Source organism: Hypanus sabinus, chromosome 21, assembly GCF_030144855.1.
Source record: "Hypanus sabinus isolate sHypSab1 chromosome 21, sHypSab1.hap1, whole genome shotgun sequence".
NCBI lineage: Eukaryota > Metazoa > Chordata > Chondrichthyes > Myliobatiformes > Dasyatidae > Hypanus > Hypanus sabinus.
This window is the reverse complement of record NC_082726.1, coordinates 47489904-47509306: the sequence shown is the minus strand read 5'-3', so window position 1 is coordinate 47509306 and position 19403 is coordinate 47489904. Positions and strand designations below refer to the sequence as shown.

General features: G+C 43.5%; 1 protein-coding gene across 3 annotated transcripts in view; it reads right to left on the bottom strand.

Annotated features, from left to right (window-relative positions):
* Positions 1–19403, bottom strand: part of unc5b (unc-5 netrin receptor B) — a 314621-nt gene that overhangs the window by 46009 nt on the left and 249209 nt on the right. For all 3 annotated transcript variants that reach the window (XM_059946443.1, XM_059946444.1, XM_059946446.1), the window contains 5 exons: positions 12188–12368; positions 8276–8443; positions 6886–7050; positions 5750–5782; positions 3438–3632 (listed from right to left, as the gene is read on the bottom strand). In XM_059946443.1, coding sequence (XP_059802426.1) covers positions 3438–3632; positions 5750–5782; positions 6886–7050; positions 8276–8443; positions 12188–12368 — 742 coding nt within the window. The remainder of the gene's footprint in view (positions 1–3437; positions 3633–5749; positions 5783–6885; positions 7051–8275; positions 8444–12187; positions 12369–19403) is intronic.

The following is a 19403-nucleotide window of genomic DNA, read 5'->3' as shown; positions in this document are numbered from 1 at the left end:
ACTTGGGGAATATAAATGTCTGGTTGAATTTTTACTATTTGTAAATAAATGATTAATATACCAATTTGAAGTCAGTGTATTTCCTGTCTCACATGCCAGACCCGCAAATCTGATTCAACATTACACACGCTAGCCACCACACTACCGTGTTTTTAGGTTTCTCTCTAAGTTCTACACAATTGTGACTTATAATCTCCAGTCGTTCATCATTCCAGGGTCTAAATGCAGAAAATCCCCCCAGCAACTCATTGGGGGTACCTTCACCAGAAGGCCTGTAGGGTGTAAGAAAGCGGCCCACTCCTCCCTACTTTAAGGCCATAAATGCTGACTTTGCCAAGAAAACGCAGTTCCCAGAAAATTAAAAAAAAGTAAAAATACAAATTAGGAATAACTGCAAAAGCTGAATGTCTGCAGTTGTGATCTGTGGGAGACTGTTGCATGCAAATTTACTGCTGTGTCTCCAACATTACGCTTTAAAGATATTTTGTAGCATCGTCTTTGGGATGTGGGAGAGAACAGGAGCATCTGAGGGAAATGTTCACAGGGAGAACATGCCAACTCCACACAGACAGCACTGTGTCAGAACTGAACCTGAACTACAGGTTCAGGCTGAGCCACCCCACTGTGCCGCTGTGTGTGACTTCTGCAGCATCTCATTGCTCCCTTATGAGCATAAGAGAAGGTCAAGTAGTAGCTGGTTGACTCAAGTCTTCTGACAGTAAGGACTAAACAGCATCAAAGAAATGCACAAAATCTAAGCTATTTCCATGCGATAAAAACAGCAATTGCATTTCTTTTCTCTTTCCTTCCATCACTCACCCTATATTCTCCACCTCCTGTTTTGCTGGAGGGTCATTGGGTATTCTAAATAACATTTGAAGCAAAATGGCAAAGGACAGGGGAACCTAGCTGAATTAACAACACAGGTGACCCAAATCCTCAGAGAGCAGGGGGCTAATTCCCCTGTGCCCTGCTTGAGATTCCTAGATCAAGAAAACTACAAATTCCACTAACATATGGAATGAACTGCGTTAAAAGATGTGAGTTATTAGGAACCTTGAAGGGGGAGCATTTCTGTTGTTTATTTAGTATTTCAGTAATATTTGAGTTATTTTTGTGTATAAGTTGACTGATTGGTTCATTATGGGTTATAGGTAGGAATGTGTTGATTATGTGTGTGCCTCGCTTGAAGTAAACTCGAAGTTACACCGGTATTTTTGGACTCTCATGAGTTCCTTTGAATTAGTTGAGTGTTTTGAAGTTATAAAGCATAAAAATTTCCAGTACTTTGAGTAAACAGAGTAGTTTTTAAAGTGTCTGAAGTGAACTAATAGCTTCTTTTTGTGATGTAGAATTAGATTTATTATAAGTGACATATGACATGAAATTGGTTGTTTTGCAGCAGCAGTACGGTGTAAAGACATAATTCTCTGCTTCTGAGAATATTGAGAGAACATCTACGTGAGATGTTGCAACAAACCTTTGCCCTAACTGAAGCCTTACAGTCAACAGAGCCACCATGGCAAATATCAAACTATTTTCATTTCCTGCTTCAGTACTTGATGAAACTGAAAATCAATCCTTTTAATAAATAGTTGAGGCTCCAGCCATTGTTGGGCTTTGCACTTCTATTGACACCTCATCAAAACAGCTGAATAGACCTGCCAGGCAGTCGATGCAGCCACAGCTGTCACAAAGATAAGGCTTTGCAACGACTGTCATTTTCATTAAACGAGGTGAAAGCAATGACTTGGATTTAGCTTGTGTCCCTGGCTTCATCATTTAGAAAAGCAAAGGTCTGTGTCAGCAATGACTCAGCGGGCTGTGTGCTTACCTTTGAGTGCAAGAGTTCTGGGCCCAGACACTGGAGCACAAAATGTCTGCTGGCACATCTAGCGCAGCACAGTTGTCCCTCGGTATCCGCGGGGGTTTGGTTCCAGGACCCCCTGCGGATACCAAAATCCGTGGATGCTCAAGTCCCTTATATAAAATGGCGTAATATTTGCATATAACCTACGCACATCCTCTCCTATTCTTTAAATCATTTCTAGATTACTTATAATACCTAATGCAATGCAAATACTATGTAAATAGTTGTTATACTGTATCGTTTAGGGAATAATGACAAGAAAAAAAGCCTGTACATGATCAGGACAGACGCAACCATCGTAACTCTTGGGAACGCTGATGCTGCCTCGGAATCAGCCGATGCCGATTCTCCCGTGATCTTTAAGTTCTTGAGGCTCTAGTGCTCTAACATAGCTAGCCAGCCATCCCTTACTAACCTTAAACTCCTTCCTCTCACTCACAACACAAGTAGCGAATGAATGAGATGCGAGGCGAACAATGCTCAAACAATGAGTGCTGGAGAGAGACTGAGGATCTGTGAAATGGCGGGAGGCTACAGCAGGGTATGCCTACACATCACTTCACTTGCGTGGATTCAGCCTAGTGCTTGGTGCGGCAAATTTGAGTTTTGTTTTTTGGAACTTTCTGGAATTTTTTTTCAAATATTCTCGATCCGCGGATGCAGAACCCGCGGGTACGGAGGGCCGACTGTACTGAGGAAGGGACTAAGCTGAGGGTCTTAATGGATGTAAAGGATCCAAAAAAGGACATGGGAAATTTTTCCTCTTAATTAGCTTCACTCAGGACACTAAATTCAAGAATGCATTACAAAACTCCTGCATATGTTGCAAACCTGAAACAAAACCAGAAAGGTACTGGATCTGACAGAAATGGGGAAGTTGGAAATGCAAGTTAAATTTCAGTAGGCTGGGGAGGGTAGGAGTGAGCAGAACACAGGAAATGTCTGTGATAGGACAAGGCTACTTCAAGTTCAAGTTATTCAACCGTGCATGAATACCCATGAAACCTATTGAATGTTGAAAGGCCTCGATAGAGTGGAGGTGAAGAGGACGTTTCCTATGGTGGGGGAGTACAAGACACAGCCTCGGAATAGAGGGATGTCCTTTTAGAACAGAGCTGAGCAGGAATTGCTCACTGGGGCAGTTGCCTGCCAATTGAGCTTCTTGGTTCTGAGTAATGTGTTGCTGAAGGTAAGGTGGTAGGATCTGTCTGGCAGGCGAGGATAGAACTTGGAACAGTCCTGCACAGGAACAGGTCCTTCAGCCCACAATGCCTGCACCGAACACGATGCTGAATTAAAATTAAACTGAGCCAGAAACAGAAAATGCCGGGAAAACTAAACTACAGATTACACTGGACATTATCGTGTTGCTGTCTCTGGGAGCTTGCTGTGCACAAATTGCTGAACACACTTCTCGCACTGTAACAGTGACTGCTGGGCATCAGATGTTGCAGGACAGTCTGGGGTTGAAGACAATGCCAACTCTTTCCCCCACCCCCCCCATCACCAGGAAATACCTCAGGAACATCCAGCACCAAGCATTGGTGAGGCAGTTCCGAACACTTACCCTGCCTGGCCTTTTTGAAGTTGACGGGCTGGAAGCCTCCGGTCAGTGCAGCGGAGGAGTCGGTGATGTCCGTGTCAAAGTCACGGCAGCTCCTCTTGTACACGATGATGCCGAGCACCAGCATTATAACCACGAAGATGAACACGGCAACAACCAGACCCGCGTACAAGGCCACATCAGCAGTGGAATCTGCGGCTATTGAAAAGAGAAGGTCAAGAGATGAAGGGTGTTTATTGGTAAGTCACTCTACTCTTTGAACACCTTCACCCATTCAAGAAGACTAAGCTGATCTATTCAGTAAGACTTCTTCAGCACAACCTCCCAAATGCATGACCACTTGCTTAAAGGATAAGAACAGTTGATTTATCTCCACCACACATCTTCCTGACAAGGAAATACATACCCATTGTTGCTCATTCTAACTCTGCAGGAACTGGAGCAGGAGTAAGCCAGGTGACCCCCTTCCATCCATAAGATCAAGATTGACCTGACCTTGGCTTCATTATCCTGACTACACCACAAACTTCGAATCCCTGCAACATACCAAATGTCTGTGTATCTTGGCACTAAATATATTCAATCATTCTGCCTGCACAGTTCAAAGATCCATTCCACCTTCCGGGAGAAGAAACTCTTCAGTTCCATCTTAAACGGGTGGCCCCTTGTATTGAAATCCTAAGCAGCAATGGGGGGAGTACCGTCAGCAGGCAGACAAAGGGGGCAGCTCAACATCTGCTTAAGGGCATTTACAGTTGGCAACAAAGACTCATGTCCAAAATGAGGAAATGAGTAACAGGAGCCTTTCATGGAAACCCTCACCATGAAAAAGAATTAACCTGTCTTAGATTTTAAATGAATTGATATCTGCTGATTTACACTATGCGTGGAGAATGCCCCGCACTTTCATCAGCCCAAGCAGAAAAGTCTTTTCAAACTTTATTCAAAAAATGGTTCTCATTTTAAGGTTAGCTTCCCTAGCACTAGACTCATGAAAAGCTGGAAAACTTCCTCTCTATCTTGCCTCAATTCCTTTCAAAGCCATAAAAAAAAACTTCAACTACACTGCCCCTCAACCTTTTGCATTCCAGAGACCACAAACTTGAGTTTCTGCAATTGCTCCACACAAGCTAATAGTGGTTCCATGCTTCCAAAGACCATCCAAGGACAGTATATTTTCCTGGATACCCATATCTGTACATGGTTAAACACAACAATCCCACGCACTATAAAGGCAAAGCAAATTTGGAAACTTAATCACTTCTAGCAATTCCTTCCATGGGACATTATTTACTTTAGAGCCTGTAGAGTAAACATACCATTCAGAAAGAGAAGGCAGTAAAATATCACAATTTTAGCTTCAAACTTAAGGACACGCAATCAACTGGGACGCTAACAATGACTGCAAGCAATATTTACTTTAGTCAAAGTATTAGGTAATGAGTGGAGCACCTAATAATGTACAGATCAAGGGCTCCACAACAACTAGAAATCAGCTCTGAAATCAAACACAATGTGATTGTTTCAACATTTTTGCTCCACTATCTAGTTAGACATGCAAGGTTACAAGAAAAAATAGTAATTTGTTAATGTCTCTGTTTAAACAGTTAGGCAAGGAATCGTATCACATAATTTCATGTACACTAATCCTCGGGGAGTCAGACTAACACAGCAATCAATGTTACACACACTTCAACATTGATCGGGCACCAACGGGCAGGGAGCATGGAGATTCATCACAAGGTGCTCAGCTCTGTTGAGGTTTCTCTCTCTCTATTCTTCACTCCCTCTCCCACCCTCCCTTCCTCCCCCCACTTACACTCTACTTCCTTTCACTAACATTATCCTCCTCTTCACTCACACTCTCTCCCGCTATCCTTACTCACACTTCCTCTCTTCACTCATTTCCTCTCTTCCTCCTTGCTCATGTTCTCCTTTCCTCTTCTCACTCGCTCTCTCACTCTCCCTCCCAGCTCATGCCCTCCCTTCCTTCTCTCTCACTCACTGTCTCCTTGCTTGGGCTCTCTCCCTTCTCTTACTGTTTCCCCTTAACCAATCTCTCTCCCCTCGCCGATTCTCCTTGTCCCCTTACCTGCTCCTCCTCTCCGCTCCTCAACCCTTCCTCTCCTATCGGTCACTCACTTTCTCTCTCTTCCCCACTCACTCTTTCCCCCTCTTGCACATTTATATTTGCACCCCAGAGGATTCTAAAACATGAGGAAACCAGGTGACAGCCCCAGTGTTCATCAAACACATCCACTCATATACATAATAAAAAAAAACAGAATGACTGAAATAATGAAATGAGAACTTACTAGAGTTTATTGGTTCATTTAATAGCTTTTTATCTGTTAAAAAGAAAATGAAAGTAAAATCAATGTGGAAGAAGTAAAAACAAACTGAATGAATGACAAAAAATGGAAAACTAAATGAAAATATAATTCTGTTAATACACAGGGTAGAGCTGTCAGACACATAGGAACCATTTTGTGATTCAGTATTCTAAATGGACGTGGTGCACAAATGAAGTAAACTTAGATGATAAATGGCCACAGAGTGTAGAAAGGTGACTTGTCTATCACTCATGCATAACTCTCCTTTCCAACCTCTACTGTTTTCAGTTGGAGGACTGACAACAGTGTGAATTCTGCTTGCTATAAGTTTCTCACTCAAATATAATCTTAAATTTAGTGAGGCATCTTTCCCCACCATGACTCGTTTGGTTGGTAGCCTTCAGATTGTGATTTCAGATCCACAATACAAAAAGGGTTAAATGATTATTACAGAAAGAGAAAATGAGAGGGAGGGAGGGAGAGGAAGAGAGAAGAGAGGGAGAGGGGGAGACAGAGAAAGAATGGATAAAAGACAGAAGGATGGAGAAAGTGGGAATGAGAAGGAAGAAGAGAGAAAGAGGGAAAGAGAGAAAAATAGAAAATCAAGTAAAAGCCCTCTTCTTTCAAAATGGAAGCCTTTATACATCATAGAGTCATCATTCACCTTTTCATAAGTATTTGTTCCCAGATCAGTAGCACTAATTGTGTACAGGGGGTTGAGTTATCTAAAATTATGAAGTTGATGAATAATGTCTGCAGGCTGTATTTCACAAATTAAATTAGTTTATTGTCATCACCAAAGCAATCGTATTTTGGAAGCAGTCATGACTGGAGAGCACCCGCACTAGGTGTCTTTCTTTGTGTGAGCTCCCATCCAAGTCCTCGAGATTTAAGTCGAGCTGTGACAGAGCTGTGTTTTATTTCTGGAAGCAGCACTGGTTGTGAAGGTCCCGGGCCATATGTGTGCACGGGAGAAGTGGGGATTGCCTGTTTAATCAGGAGAGTGGTGCAGTTTGCAAGCACAGCATCCACCTGATGTGCCCAGCTCTCACCTGCTGCTCATGCCCGCCCCTGCAGAGAAATCCATCCAATGCAAGCTGTGTTTTCTTTTTACTTACTTTGCACGCAGAGCCCATCTGTGCAGTTTTTGGACTCCAGTACCAGGCCGACGCAGTCCTTCCCTCCGTTTTTGGGTGATGGGTCCGTGCACTCACGGCTCCTCCAGTGGGTACATTCAGTACTGCAGGCTGACCATTTGCTCCAGCTCGTCCAGCCCCCGTCGACTGCATAGCAACACAAGGAGATAGACTGTGAGGTAGAATTACAACAGAAGCTGCGCAATCCTCTGTTCCTTGCGTGGAACTGAACAGAACTTACAACTCAGAAACAGGGTGCACAGTCCAACCACTCCACGCCAGTGCTTATGCCTCACCTGAGCCTCCTCCCACCTCTTTCCATTTCTTTCTAATCCTTTCCTCATTTTTCAGCTTCTCTATAGGAGCATAACTGATTGTTGCCTCATGAAACCTTGGGGGAATGAGTTCGACATTCTCATAAAGGCATTAGTGAAAGAGTATGGAGTAGGTTTTACAAATCATAGTAAAATTAGAGTGTAGTTCTGCAAAATGGAGCTCTTTACTTTGGTAAAGGCAGCGGCTGATATATGTAAAACTATGGGTTAACAGAGCGAGCTTAGATAAAGTAAGAGGAGGTCAAAGCCACGAGTCATAAATATGAAACAGAGTCCAATAAACCTTCAGGGAATTCAGGGGAAACTTCTTTACTTAGAGAATGGTATCATGTTCAAGTTGGCATCTCACCAAGACCAGTACGTAGAGGAGACAGAAGGAACTTGTTTCCATTGGCAAGACGGTAGGTAATCAGAGGACACTGATTTATGAGAATTGGCAGAAGGAACAGGAGAGGGGTTGAGGAGAAATCCATTTACACAGTGATATGTTGTACTCTGGAATGTGTTGCCTGGAAGTGTGGCAGAAGCACTAAACATCAAAAGGCAATGTGATCCTCAGACGAAAAGGAAATAATTGCAGGAACCAAGGTGAAAAGATCGCTTAAGTAGGAGAGGGCTTTCAAAGAGCCTGTGCAGTCATGAAGGGCCTTCTGTGAAGTAGCGTTTCAAAGCGACAATTACGATGGAAACTCCTGAGATCCAGGTTGGTGGGTGGGGAACAGGGGTTAAAGTATAAGGAGCTGGGAGGTGATAGGTGGAAGAGGTACAGGGCTGACTGAGAATGAATTTGACGGGAGAGGAGACAAAGTGAAGGAAGGACACCAGAGGGAGGTGATGGACAAGTGAGAAGAGGAGAAGGGGTGAGCGGAGAGCCAGAATGGGGAATGGAAAAAGAGAGGAGGAGGGAACGGGGATTTATATCCATTTTTGAAACCTATTCTATTTGATCAAGAGGAGAGCAGAATTGCAAATTAAGCTTAACTAGCTATTAATACCACTGAGGTGGTCTCAAAACATTGCTGCTTCTTTCATCTCACCTGGGCACATGGTGGTGCATGCGATCTTTTGAAAGGTTTGCCCCTCGCAGAAGGCACCGCCGTTGAGTGGTGTCGGGTTGGTGCACGACCTTGTCCGTTTCTGCCAGCCTCGCCCGCAGCGATTGTTACACGAAGACCACTCTGTCCAAGTGGACCAGCCTCCATTTACTGTGGTGGGGTTTTGGCAGAAGGTCAGTGGGAAGGGGAGGGGAAAAGACACAGAGAGGAAACATCCAGAAGCAGGTTATTGTGCAGAAAGAACGTCCATCTTCAGAAAAGCACAAATTCTGCACACACAGTGGTTTGGCAGTAATGCATGTTCCCATAATAGGAATTGGTTATAACTTAACTGATGGATTCTCTCTTTTTTTTTTAAATTTAGAGATACAGCACGATAACAGGGTTTTCCAGGCCAATGACCCTGTGCCGCCAGAGTCAGCAATTAACAGAACAACCCGCATGAAACTCCTTATGGACAGCAGTGGGAATTGAACTCAGGTCACCGGCATTGTAACAGCGTTATGGTAACTGCTGCATGACCGTGCCATCAAGGAATACCAGAAGATAGTTTCAATCTATTGACTATTGGGTTATAGGCCAGGCATGCTTCTGTTGTGCCACCTTGTTACCAATTTTATTTATTTATATATTTTGTGATATGACAAGGAATAGGCTCCTCCAGTCCTCCTTTGTGCAACCAACTGATTTAACCCTAACTGGATCACAGGACAATTTACAATGACCAATTAACCTACTAATTGCTATGCCTTTGGACTGGCGATGGCACCCAGGGGAGACCCACACATTCCAAAGGGAGGGCACACAAACTCCTGAAAGAGGGTGCCAGGATTGAACCCCAAACTACGGCACCCCAAGCTGTAATGGCAACACACTAACCACTACCCTACGGCATTGCCCGGAGCACTGTGGGTTACATTGGTTAGAGCACGATTTCAGTTGGGAAGGCCTGTTTAAATCTGTGCTCTGCAGGCAACTAAAGCAGGTTCTGCTAGAATGTGACTGAGATTTTTTACGAATGCAATTAACACGCTACAGCAGAACTACTTGTACACACAATTGTGCCAGCTCTTTCTGGCAGTGAATGGAATGGATTTCTCTTCTCCATCTTGCATGTTAAAACTACTCAGGAACAAATGATCAATTAAACCTGTCTCCTTAAAAGATCGAGATTCAGCTATTTCTGGCTACTGTTGCAGATTTCCAACACATCCCAGATTCTACTTTTGCTCGAGAGGCCATTGATCCTGCTGGTAAAAGGAATAAGATGCTGCTATTCAGACCCTCAGTCTTGATCCATTATTTAATTATAATGTAGTTCATCCATAGCTTCCTCTTCCCACCTTGGTTTCATAACCTTTAATTATCATCGTCTAACAAGAATTGGTCAGGCTAGGTTTGGTTGACCCCCCATTGTCACTGAGTGGAGAGACAAGAAGAGGGTTAATAAAATGGTGGAGCAGACTTGATGGGCCTCAAGATCTAATTCTGCTCCTATGTCTTCTGGGTTCTAGGTTTCTACTTACCTTGTGTTGTGAAATGCTCCCTGACACTACCCAGGAGAGGGTGCAAGTCTTTAAAACAGCCTCTTGTGCTGATTCTCTCCTCTGTCAGAGGACATGTAAACATTCCAAAGTACTTGCTACAGGGAAAGAGTCAGTTTAACTGCTGTTCATACAGGGGTTTATGTTCCACACTACCCTCACTATCATATCTTTTGAATCTGCTCTCTCTCTCTCTCTCTCTCTCTCTCTCTCTCTCTCTCTCAAATACTTCCTCTTGAGTGGATCAATACCATTTGCTAAGTTGTCAACCCAGAAATATTTCCTATTCATCCTACAAAAAGTAGTATCTGCTTAAAAAGTCAAATCACTTTTGCAAGGGAAGGTTTACTTTTGCAAGGGAAGGTAACAGTGAATTAAATGAGAGACGAGCGGATGGCTAGGGATGTACACAGTACAGGTTTATTATTAACATCACTCCCTGTGATCAATTATCAATGACCCATCTGTTATTCTTCCTCAGACAATTAATCACGCATCACTCTCGACATGCTCAGTATAACCACAAGGCAAACCTGGGATCATGGATGGTAGGAAATGTGCCTGGATCAATCAATCCAGCAATCACATTAATATTGTATCAGATCCTATTGGCAACTCCTTTTAAAAATGGGCTGAGGCATCCATGGAATGATTCCACGTTATTTATTTACCGAGCTGTCAGCGGCACATTAATTCTCTCTTCTGCCATCCAGTGACACTGCATTTTTAAAAGATGCTGTGCGGTAGATGGTAACTTCTCTCCCGAATCCTGGAAAGAGTCAGGAGAGAGGAACAGGGCACATGACTGACCAACTTATCCAGCTGGGTTATGGATCAAGAATGAAGGATCAACTTTATTCGCTATATACACTTCCTGGCCACTTTATTTGTGCCTTCTATACCTAATAAAGTGGCCACTGAATGTACGTTTGTGGCCACTTTACAGCAGCAGCTGATTCACTTCCAAGGTTCAAAAACAAGCTGTGCATTCACAGACGCTCTTCTGCACACCACCGTTGTAACTTGTGGTTATTTGAGTTACGGTCGCCTTCCTGTCAGCCTAAGTCAGTTTGGCCATTCCTCTCCGGTCTTTCTCATTAACAACGCATTTTGACCCACAGAACTGCCACTCACTGGATTTTTATTTTGTTTGTTTCTCGCACAATTCTCTGTAAGCTCTGGAGACTGCTGTGCATGAAAATCCCAGGAGATCAGCAGTTTCTGAGATGGTCAAATCACCCTGCCTGGCGCAAACAGTCATTCCATGGTCAAAGTTGCTTAGATCACATTTCTTTCTCCATCCTGCTGTTAGGTGTGAGCAATCATTGAACCTCTCGACCTTGTCCACATGGCCAAGGCATGTCATACATGCAAACATGATTGGCTGTTAAGCTATTTGTATTAATGAGCAGATGTACAGGTGTACCTAGTGAAGTGGCCACTGAGTGTGTATTTACATGTATTCGGAGATTGCTGTAGTGTGTTAGCGCTACACGCAATAAAAAAGCAGACACTATTCAACAACTATACCCAATAAAAATATATATAAAACTGAAGTAAGACGTACAAATATTGATTAAAATGTGCAAAAAATACATATATATATATATAAGCGCATGTATTTACAACGTAAACAGCATTATAGTAGTAAGCGTTTTAAAGTGCAGTACAGTGACTGAGGTGATATTGAGTGATGGGGAGGGCGAGGTGCTGTAGTATCTTATTGAGAGCTGTGATTTGAACTGAAGTGTTGCCCAACAAGTCTGCTGGCCAAGAAAGAACTCTAAATCCAACTCTCTCACCAAACCCCTGACTGTTCGGGACAGAGTGAAAGCTCGATTGCATGAAAGAGGTTGGGAAGAGCTCTTCCCAAATTCTATTCCACTTCAGTAAATGCAGCCAGGTACAAACTTCACACAAGTACAGAGAAAATCAAATAGTCCATCTTGAACATGTTGCTATTTATCCTCTGCACCAACCTCTGTCACCCTCTTCCTTCATCGCAAGCTCCTAGAAACTGCTCAGTGTAAAATTACAGTAACAACATTTTAATGAAGTGATTTTGTGCCCAATCTTAAGGGAGCACCACCACTTGTAGGTTCACCTCCAGGCTGCAGAAAGTTCTGTCCCTTGGCTGAAATCTCTGAACTTCCTACCGCATAGTACTGCAGGGGTACCTTCAGCAAAGGAGGTGCAGTGATTGGACAAACTTTTGTTGTTTCCTCTGGAGCAGCAGTATAATTGGTGGTGTGGGCCCATTGGGTTGGAAGGGCCTGTGGGCCCACACCGCTGTAACTCCAAATAAATAAGAGGCAAAACATGGAGGCAATTTTCAAACAGCAAGGCTTACCATACACAACGACGGTGGCTGTGGTACTGCGGCGCTTGGCAACAATGTTTTTGGCTACACATGTGTAGTTTGCCGTGTCGGAGAGGCGAGCTTGTTTGATGATCAGGTTGTGGTCAACGGTGATGAGGAAGTTGGTGTCTTCAATTGGACTGATGACATCATCATTCTTCAGCCATTCCACCTGGGTGAGGATCAATAGACAGCACAAGTCAGTGGCAGTGTCCTTCAGAATCAACTTGACAACCATTCGAGTTCATAAGTCTAAACACAAGAGATTCTGCAGATTTTGGAAATCTTGAGCAACGCACTTTAAAAACTGAAGTAACTCAGCAAGTCAGGCTGAATCTATGAAGGGGAAAAAGTAGTTGGATTTTTTGGCCCAAAATGTTGACTGTTGACTGCTTAGAGTAGGAAGTCCCATACCAGAGACCGTCATACACTCAAATGCTCCAATACAGCACTGATACACTGTCCTACTGGTACAGCCCCATTACAAAACATTAGGAAAAGGCCCCTATTAAGTCTCTCAAACATTGGTGGAAAATACAGCTACCGTAACACCCAAGCTTCCCGCTGAATCACTGTTGATAAAACAGAGAATCTGGCCATTACCACATTGCTGCTTGTAGGAACCTGCTGTACTCAAAGTTGTTAGCACAACTTCAGAAGGATCCCCTTTAGAACAAAGATGAAGAGGAAGGTCTTTAGCTAGAGGGTGGCAAATATATGGAAGTCATTTCCACAGATGTCTCTGGAGGCCAGGTCATTGAGTTTATTTAAAGCAGAAGTTGATAAGTTCTTCATCAGTAAGGCTGTCAAAGGTTCTGAGGAGAAGACAAGAGAATGGGGTTGAGAGGGATAATAAATCAGTCACGAATGAATGGCAGAGCCAAATAGATGGGTTGACTGGCCTCATTCTGTTCCAGTGGCATGGAATCCTCATGGGCTTACATGTATAATATTGTTGCAACTATGCTTTAAAAGTGGTTGATTTACTGAAAAGTGTATTGAGGTGATGTGAAAATTGCTACAGGGAATACGAATCTGAATTTTCAATGGTCCTGAAGGTATATGCAAAGTGCAGTGAGGAATGTTTAATCATAGTAATTGATGCAGCAAGCTTAACATATTCAACAATATGACATGGCTGGGTAATGTCTTGAAAGCTATTAGGCATCTAGAGAGAGTTTTACATAATATGTGCATGCTATCTAATTACAGGCGAAGCAGGGAGAGTGCGTAGAGAGCGAAGCAAGTGGGTGCCTTGAAGTGAGAATGCCTGCTACCTCCTGCTTTCTGAGAGAGGGGAGCAATTATGGTGGGTGGAGAGAAAAGGGTCTGAGAAATTCATAGAAAAAAAATCACATCACTGATTTGTGTAGGGCAGCAATTTATCTCTGGACACTTGTACCAAGTGCACAGACGTAGAAGTGACATGTTGTAATTTGCTTCCAAGATTTGCGTCCAAAAACATTATTACATCTGAATTTTGGACATCTTCTTCAAACGTCCTTCAGCATCAGGAATGATTTATTTCCTCTGTGGGTTGGTGGGGTTCTGAGGTGACTGATGAGGTCAATGTGGGATGGCGGACTCTTTCACACACGGGCCAGGAGGTACCTGGTCAGACAGGTGTGCAGGCCTCCCCAATGAATAGATCCCCAATTCTGAATCTCTCAGCAAACAATTCTTTTCTACTTTGGGCGACAGATTCCCAAGAATCAGTGGGATGTCATTATTCTTCAAGGAGGCTCTCTGCACACTCCTGAATATTTTCCTTAGTCCGTCCAGTCACCTCCTCACAGGACAAAGCTTTGAATAGTGTGTCTGCTTTGTGTCTGGTGTTGGACATGCAGTAGAAGTAGGGGGGCAGAGGCCCTCAGTCTGCAAGATGTTGAGTGAAAGGTATAACCTCCCGTTTGCTTCAGTGAACCTATTGACATGTTGGCTGCTGAGCAAGCTACAATGCAAGCATCACCTGCACATAGGAGCTTCATTTGCTTCTGAAATATGGGCACTGTAGGTGGAACGGTTTCCTACTAGTTCTGAAGATTAGTTCTGTTCTTGTGAGGTTTGTTCAAGGTAAGGCACAACATTGTGATGGGAAAGGTTGAGTCAAGAGTCAGAACAATGATACAGCCTGCTTTGATGCCAGTGTTCTCACTGGCAATGGTTGTGCTGTGGACTCACTGGTAAATATCATGGGTCATATGTCATCATGAAGGAAACACGAGACAGAGGCAAAGTTCTGAGGGCAGTTAAATTTGAGGAGAGTGTTCCTTCATTCCACCTGGCTGAAGGAAGCAAAGATGTAACTGAAGTCAGAAAGGTGTGATCCCTGCGTTTCGTTTGGAGATACTACACAGTGAAGACTGTGTCCACTTATCTCCAGATGGGCAGAATTGACACTGGTGAGCAGTGGTTTGGGAGGAGGAGGTCAAGGAAGTCGCTAGTGATGAATATTCCTGCAGCAGACAGCAGGGTGACCCTGTTGTAATTACCAGCGTCAGTTTTAGCCTATTCTTAATAATTCTTAAGTCACGAGTATAGCATCGCTAAGATTCCCTGGACAATGAGACTGTGGACTGTGACTGCATCTCTGAATGTTCGGATTGATGAAGGGATACTGTTTTTTATTTCTATCAACCTGATCCACAACACAACTGTTGCCACAAGAAGATCAATGTCAGTACTCTCAAGAGTCCCAACAAGGCACACTGTCCAGACTATGACTCACGGAGCCACAGTATATGGGCTGTCCTGAAGTCCGGCATAATCATCTAGACTTCTCTCTTGCAAAGAGCCATGACAGGTTTGATTGCAAGGACCAGCAGATTGAGAGCTAACTGCAGTGCTGAAGTCCAGCAGAACAACTCTAACTAGGAACAGATGGTGGGCTCTCACGACCAGACTAAGTAACAGTTTCTTACCCCAAGCTCTCAGACTCCTCAATATGCAGAGCCTGGACTGACTCCAACTTACTGCCCTCTACTGTGCCTATTGTCTTGTTTATTATTTATTATAGTGCCTGCACTGTTTTGTGCACTTCATTCAGTCCTGGGTAGGTCTTTAGTCTAATGTAGTTTTTTGCTGTGTTGTTTTAACGTAGTTCAGTGTAGTTTTTGTACTGTTTCACGTGGCACCATGGTCCTGAAAAACATTGTCTCGTTTTTACTGTGTACTGTACCAGCAGTTATGATTGAAATGACAGTAAAAAGTGACTTGACTTGACTTGACAGTCTTTAGCATTGCAAAATGAGCACCCGGGAACCAAATACCCTAGATCTCACCCTAGAAGCAAGAATGGAGTTGAACTTATTAAGGAAAGATACACAGTCAACACCCTCTGGAAAGCACACCACCCTACCCTAACTCCATCCTTGACTCTATCCCACTACCTGTTGTAGGTTGAGCACAATGCATAGCGGCTGTTAATTACTCACACTCACTGCAAGCGGCAAGGATAAATTTCCACTACATTTATTTGCTGAGCACTTATTTGTTATCTAATGTCAAGCACCATCCAAATCGATGCCGCAGCAAGCCAATATCTCGAGGTCGCCTTTCACCCAGATACCATTAAGAGGTAACAAATGGTAAGCCTCGCCTCACAGATTTATCTCAATTGCCCTTTGTTTCATCTTTACTCTTCCATTGACATTTATTTAATCGATAGAATTAAAGGTATCAGTTCTTTATCAAATGATGTTAGTCACTGCCTGCCTGGCCTTCAGCTCCCAGAGACGCTCACTGGTGCATGCAATTTAATCTGTTCTGGGGAAAGGATCATCTAATCCAGGAATAGAGCCCAGTAAGCAAAATTTTATTTTCATTAGGTTCAATGCAGGTCTAATTAATTTGTTTCCATTCACGTAGTTACAAGTGTTCACTGATTAATTGTCCTGACTGAGGTGTTTTTAGTCCTTTAATCTTTCCTTGCTACATTGACTCTTATTAAAATGACTGACAGTGAAAATGGGAGCCATTCACCACGCTGCTTCACCAGTCCTCCTGGATGACACTGTGCTTTGACAGCTTGAGTCCAGGAATGGCCAGAAGGATAGCCTTCTAACTTGTACGAGAAATACTGAACCACAGTTTATACAATCGCTCAGTTAGAGACAGAATCTCAATCAATGCGTATCAGATCAGATCTAAGAATGACCTTTGAAGATGTATCAGGGGAATTTTTTTACTTTAAGTAAGTGCATCTTTCAAAAACCCGATTAAATCTGGTATTTGAAAGCTGTCTTTGTTCTTTGGGCTTTGGATCAAGGGTGCCACTGTAGCATAAAGGTTAGAGCGATGCTATTACAGCTTGTAGCATTCCTAGGCTTAGAGTTCAATTCCAGCAACCTCTGTAAGGAGTTTGTATGTCCTCCCTCTGAACTGGGGGGGGGGGGATTCCTCTGGGTGATCCAGTTTCCTCCCACAGTCCAAAGGCATACTGTCTGGTTGGTTACTTGGTCGTTGTAAAATGATGAAATAGATGGGTTGCTAGGCGATGAGGCTCGTTGAGCTTGAAGGGTCCGTTCTGTGCTGCATCTCTGCATTAAAAATAAAGATCATCCTTATTCACATATACATTTATTTATATTAGGAATTTGCTGTGGTGTGTCAGCATGACGTAACAAAAAGCAACATTCAACAACTATAAAGAATGATATAAAAATAAAGTTAGAGGTTAAAGTACGGATATGTAATAAAATGTGCATAAATACACAAATACAAGTATGTATTTACAATGTAAACAGTATTATATAAAGTGATTTAAAGTGCTTACAGTGCAGTGCAGTGATGGGGTACTAGATAGAGGGGGTTGACAGGGATAGTGGGGTGCTAACCAGAATGGTTGATCAGATTTAACTTCCTGGGGGAAGAACCTTTTAAGATGGTGTGGTTTTTGTATTAATAGCCCTATAGCACTTCCCAGAAGAGAGCTTTTGGAAAAGGCAGTTTGCCGAGTGGGTACTGTCCACAATGCCCTTCCCTTGGGCAACATTGGTGGCGTGGAGAGGAGAGACTTGCAGCTTGGGCAACTGCCAGTCTTCCATAAAAAAAAACCTTGCCCAGGTTTGTGCCCTGGAAACTTTCCAAGGTGCAAGTCCGTGGTCTATCGAGACTAACGGAGGCCTACATACATACTGGCCACAATGACTTTTTCAGCCCACTTCTTTGTCCTGCAGTGATGGTAGGCTGCAGTCAATGATCTTCGCTGCCGACCTGACAGTTCGCCATCATTTTTGTATATCATGAGAGGACGCTGCACCAAACCAGACAGTAATGGCTTATACGAGGAAATCCGCAGATGCTGGAAATTCAAGCAACACACACAAAATGCTGGTGGAACGCAGCAGGCCAGGCAGTGTCTATAGGGAGAAGCACTGTCGACGTTTCGGGCCGAAACACTTCATCAGGACTGACGAAGGGTCTCGGCCCGAAACGTCGACAGCGCTTCTCCCTATAGATGCTGCCTGGCCTGCTGCTTTCCACCAGCATTTTGTGAGTAACGGCCTATGTCATACGGGAGTAAATAATGAAAAAAATTGTATTTACATAGCATCTTTCACGTCTCTTCCATAGTTACCATCAGTGCAGACCCAACAATAGTTAAGAAGCTGGACACCATCCAGGACAAAGCTGATTGCCTGACTGGCATCCAGTGCATTTATTTACCCCTGTCACCAATGCACTCCAGCTGTAGGGTGTATCATGCAGAATGCACTGTGGCAACTCTCTTTTGTTACTTGGACAGCACCTCCCAAACACGCAGCTTCAATTACCAAGAGGGATAGATAGGGGGAAGCACGGTTCATCTCCAGACTGCAGAACGTTCTGTCACTGGGCTGAAATCTCTGAACTTCCTACCGCATAGTACCGCAGGGGTACCTTCAGCAGAAGAGGTGATTGGACAAACTTCTGTTGTTTTCTCTGGAGCAGCAGAGGGTGAGAGAAGATCTGATAGAGGCTTGTAACAATACGAAAGGCCTGGATTAAGAAGGCAGCCATTATCTTTTTCCCTGGGTTGAAATAGCTAATACTAGAGAGCATGCACTTAAGGTCAGAGGGGGAACCTGCAGAAATGAGGTGAGGGCCAATTTTTTTTACATTGAAAGTGAGACGTGGTGCCTGGGGTGGCAGTAGGGATTTTTAGGGAATGTTCAGATAGGCAGCTGAGGGATGAGATGGTTGTGCGTGATTTTGCTTCACTTTTAGCAGGCCAGAAAGAAGGGAGTGCTGCCGAGGTCGCTGGGTCATTGTTGTTACTCCTCGCACACAAAATGCTGGAGGAACTGAGCAGGTCAGGCAGCCTGTATGGAGGGAAATGAACAACTGGTGTTTTGGGTTAAAACCTGTCATCGGGACTGGAAAGGAAGGGGCAGAGGGAATTAGTTTAGTTAGCCAGTTGACTACTAATTTAATTGGTTTGGCACAACACTGTGGGCCAAAGGGACTGCTCCTGGCTGTACTCTTCCATGTTCAAGTTGAGGTTAAAGAAAGTGACCCAAGGAAAATTTGGGATGGGCAATAAATGGTGGACTTTGTAGAAATCCCTCACTTCGCCTTTATCATTTGCTTCACCCCATTCCCTGTGGGAGTGAGTCCTACGTTCTCTACATTGAATAAAGAAATTTCTCTGCTCGATTTTAAACTTAGAACATTGACTTGTACAGCACAGTTCAGGCCCTTCAGGCCTCGAAGCTGTACTGACCTCTTATCCTACTCAACGATCAATCCAACCCTTCCCTTCTACATAACTCAAAACCTTCCTGCTTTCTTTTATTCATGTGCCTATCTAAAGAGTGTCTTAAAAGGTCCCTAATATATCTGCACCAAATGAATCTACCACCATCCCGGAATGGATTCCTGGCACTAATCACTGTGTAGAAAAAAAACTACCTCTGATATACCCCCTACATGTTCATCCGCGTACCTTATAAAGATATTCTCTGGTATTAGCCAAGGTGCCCCTGGCTGTCCACTCTATGCCTCTCATAACCTTATATTTTATTAGTGTCAATCTTTTATTATACCTTTCCATTCTGAAAATTCCAACAAGGACCAACACATTCCTATCTTATTCCTTCTTCTTCTTCTTCTTCTTCTTCTTCAGCCCTTTACATCTACCACCTTCTTACATCATTCCTCCCTCCCAACCCACCCGTCATCCCCTATCACTGATGTGCAGGGTTCAAATGAGGTTCATCAAAACGAT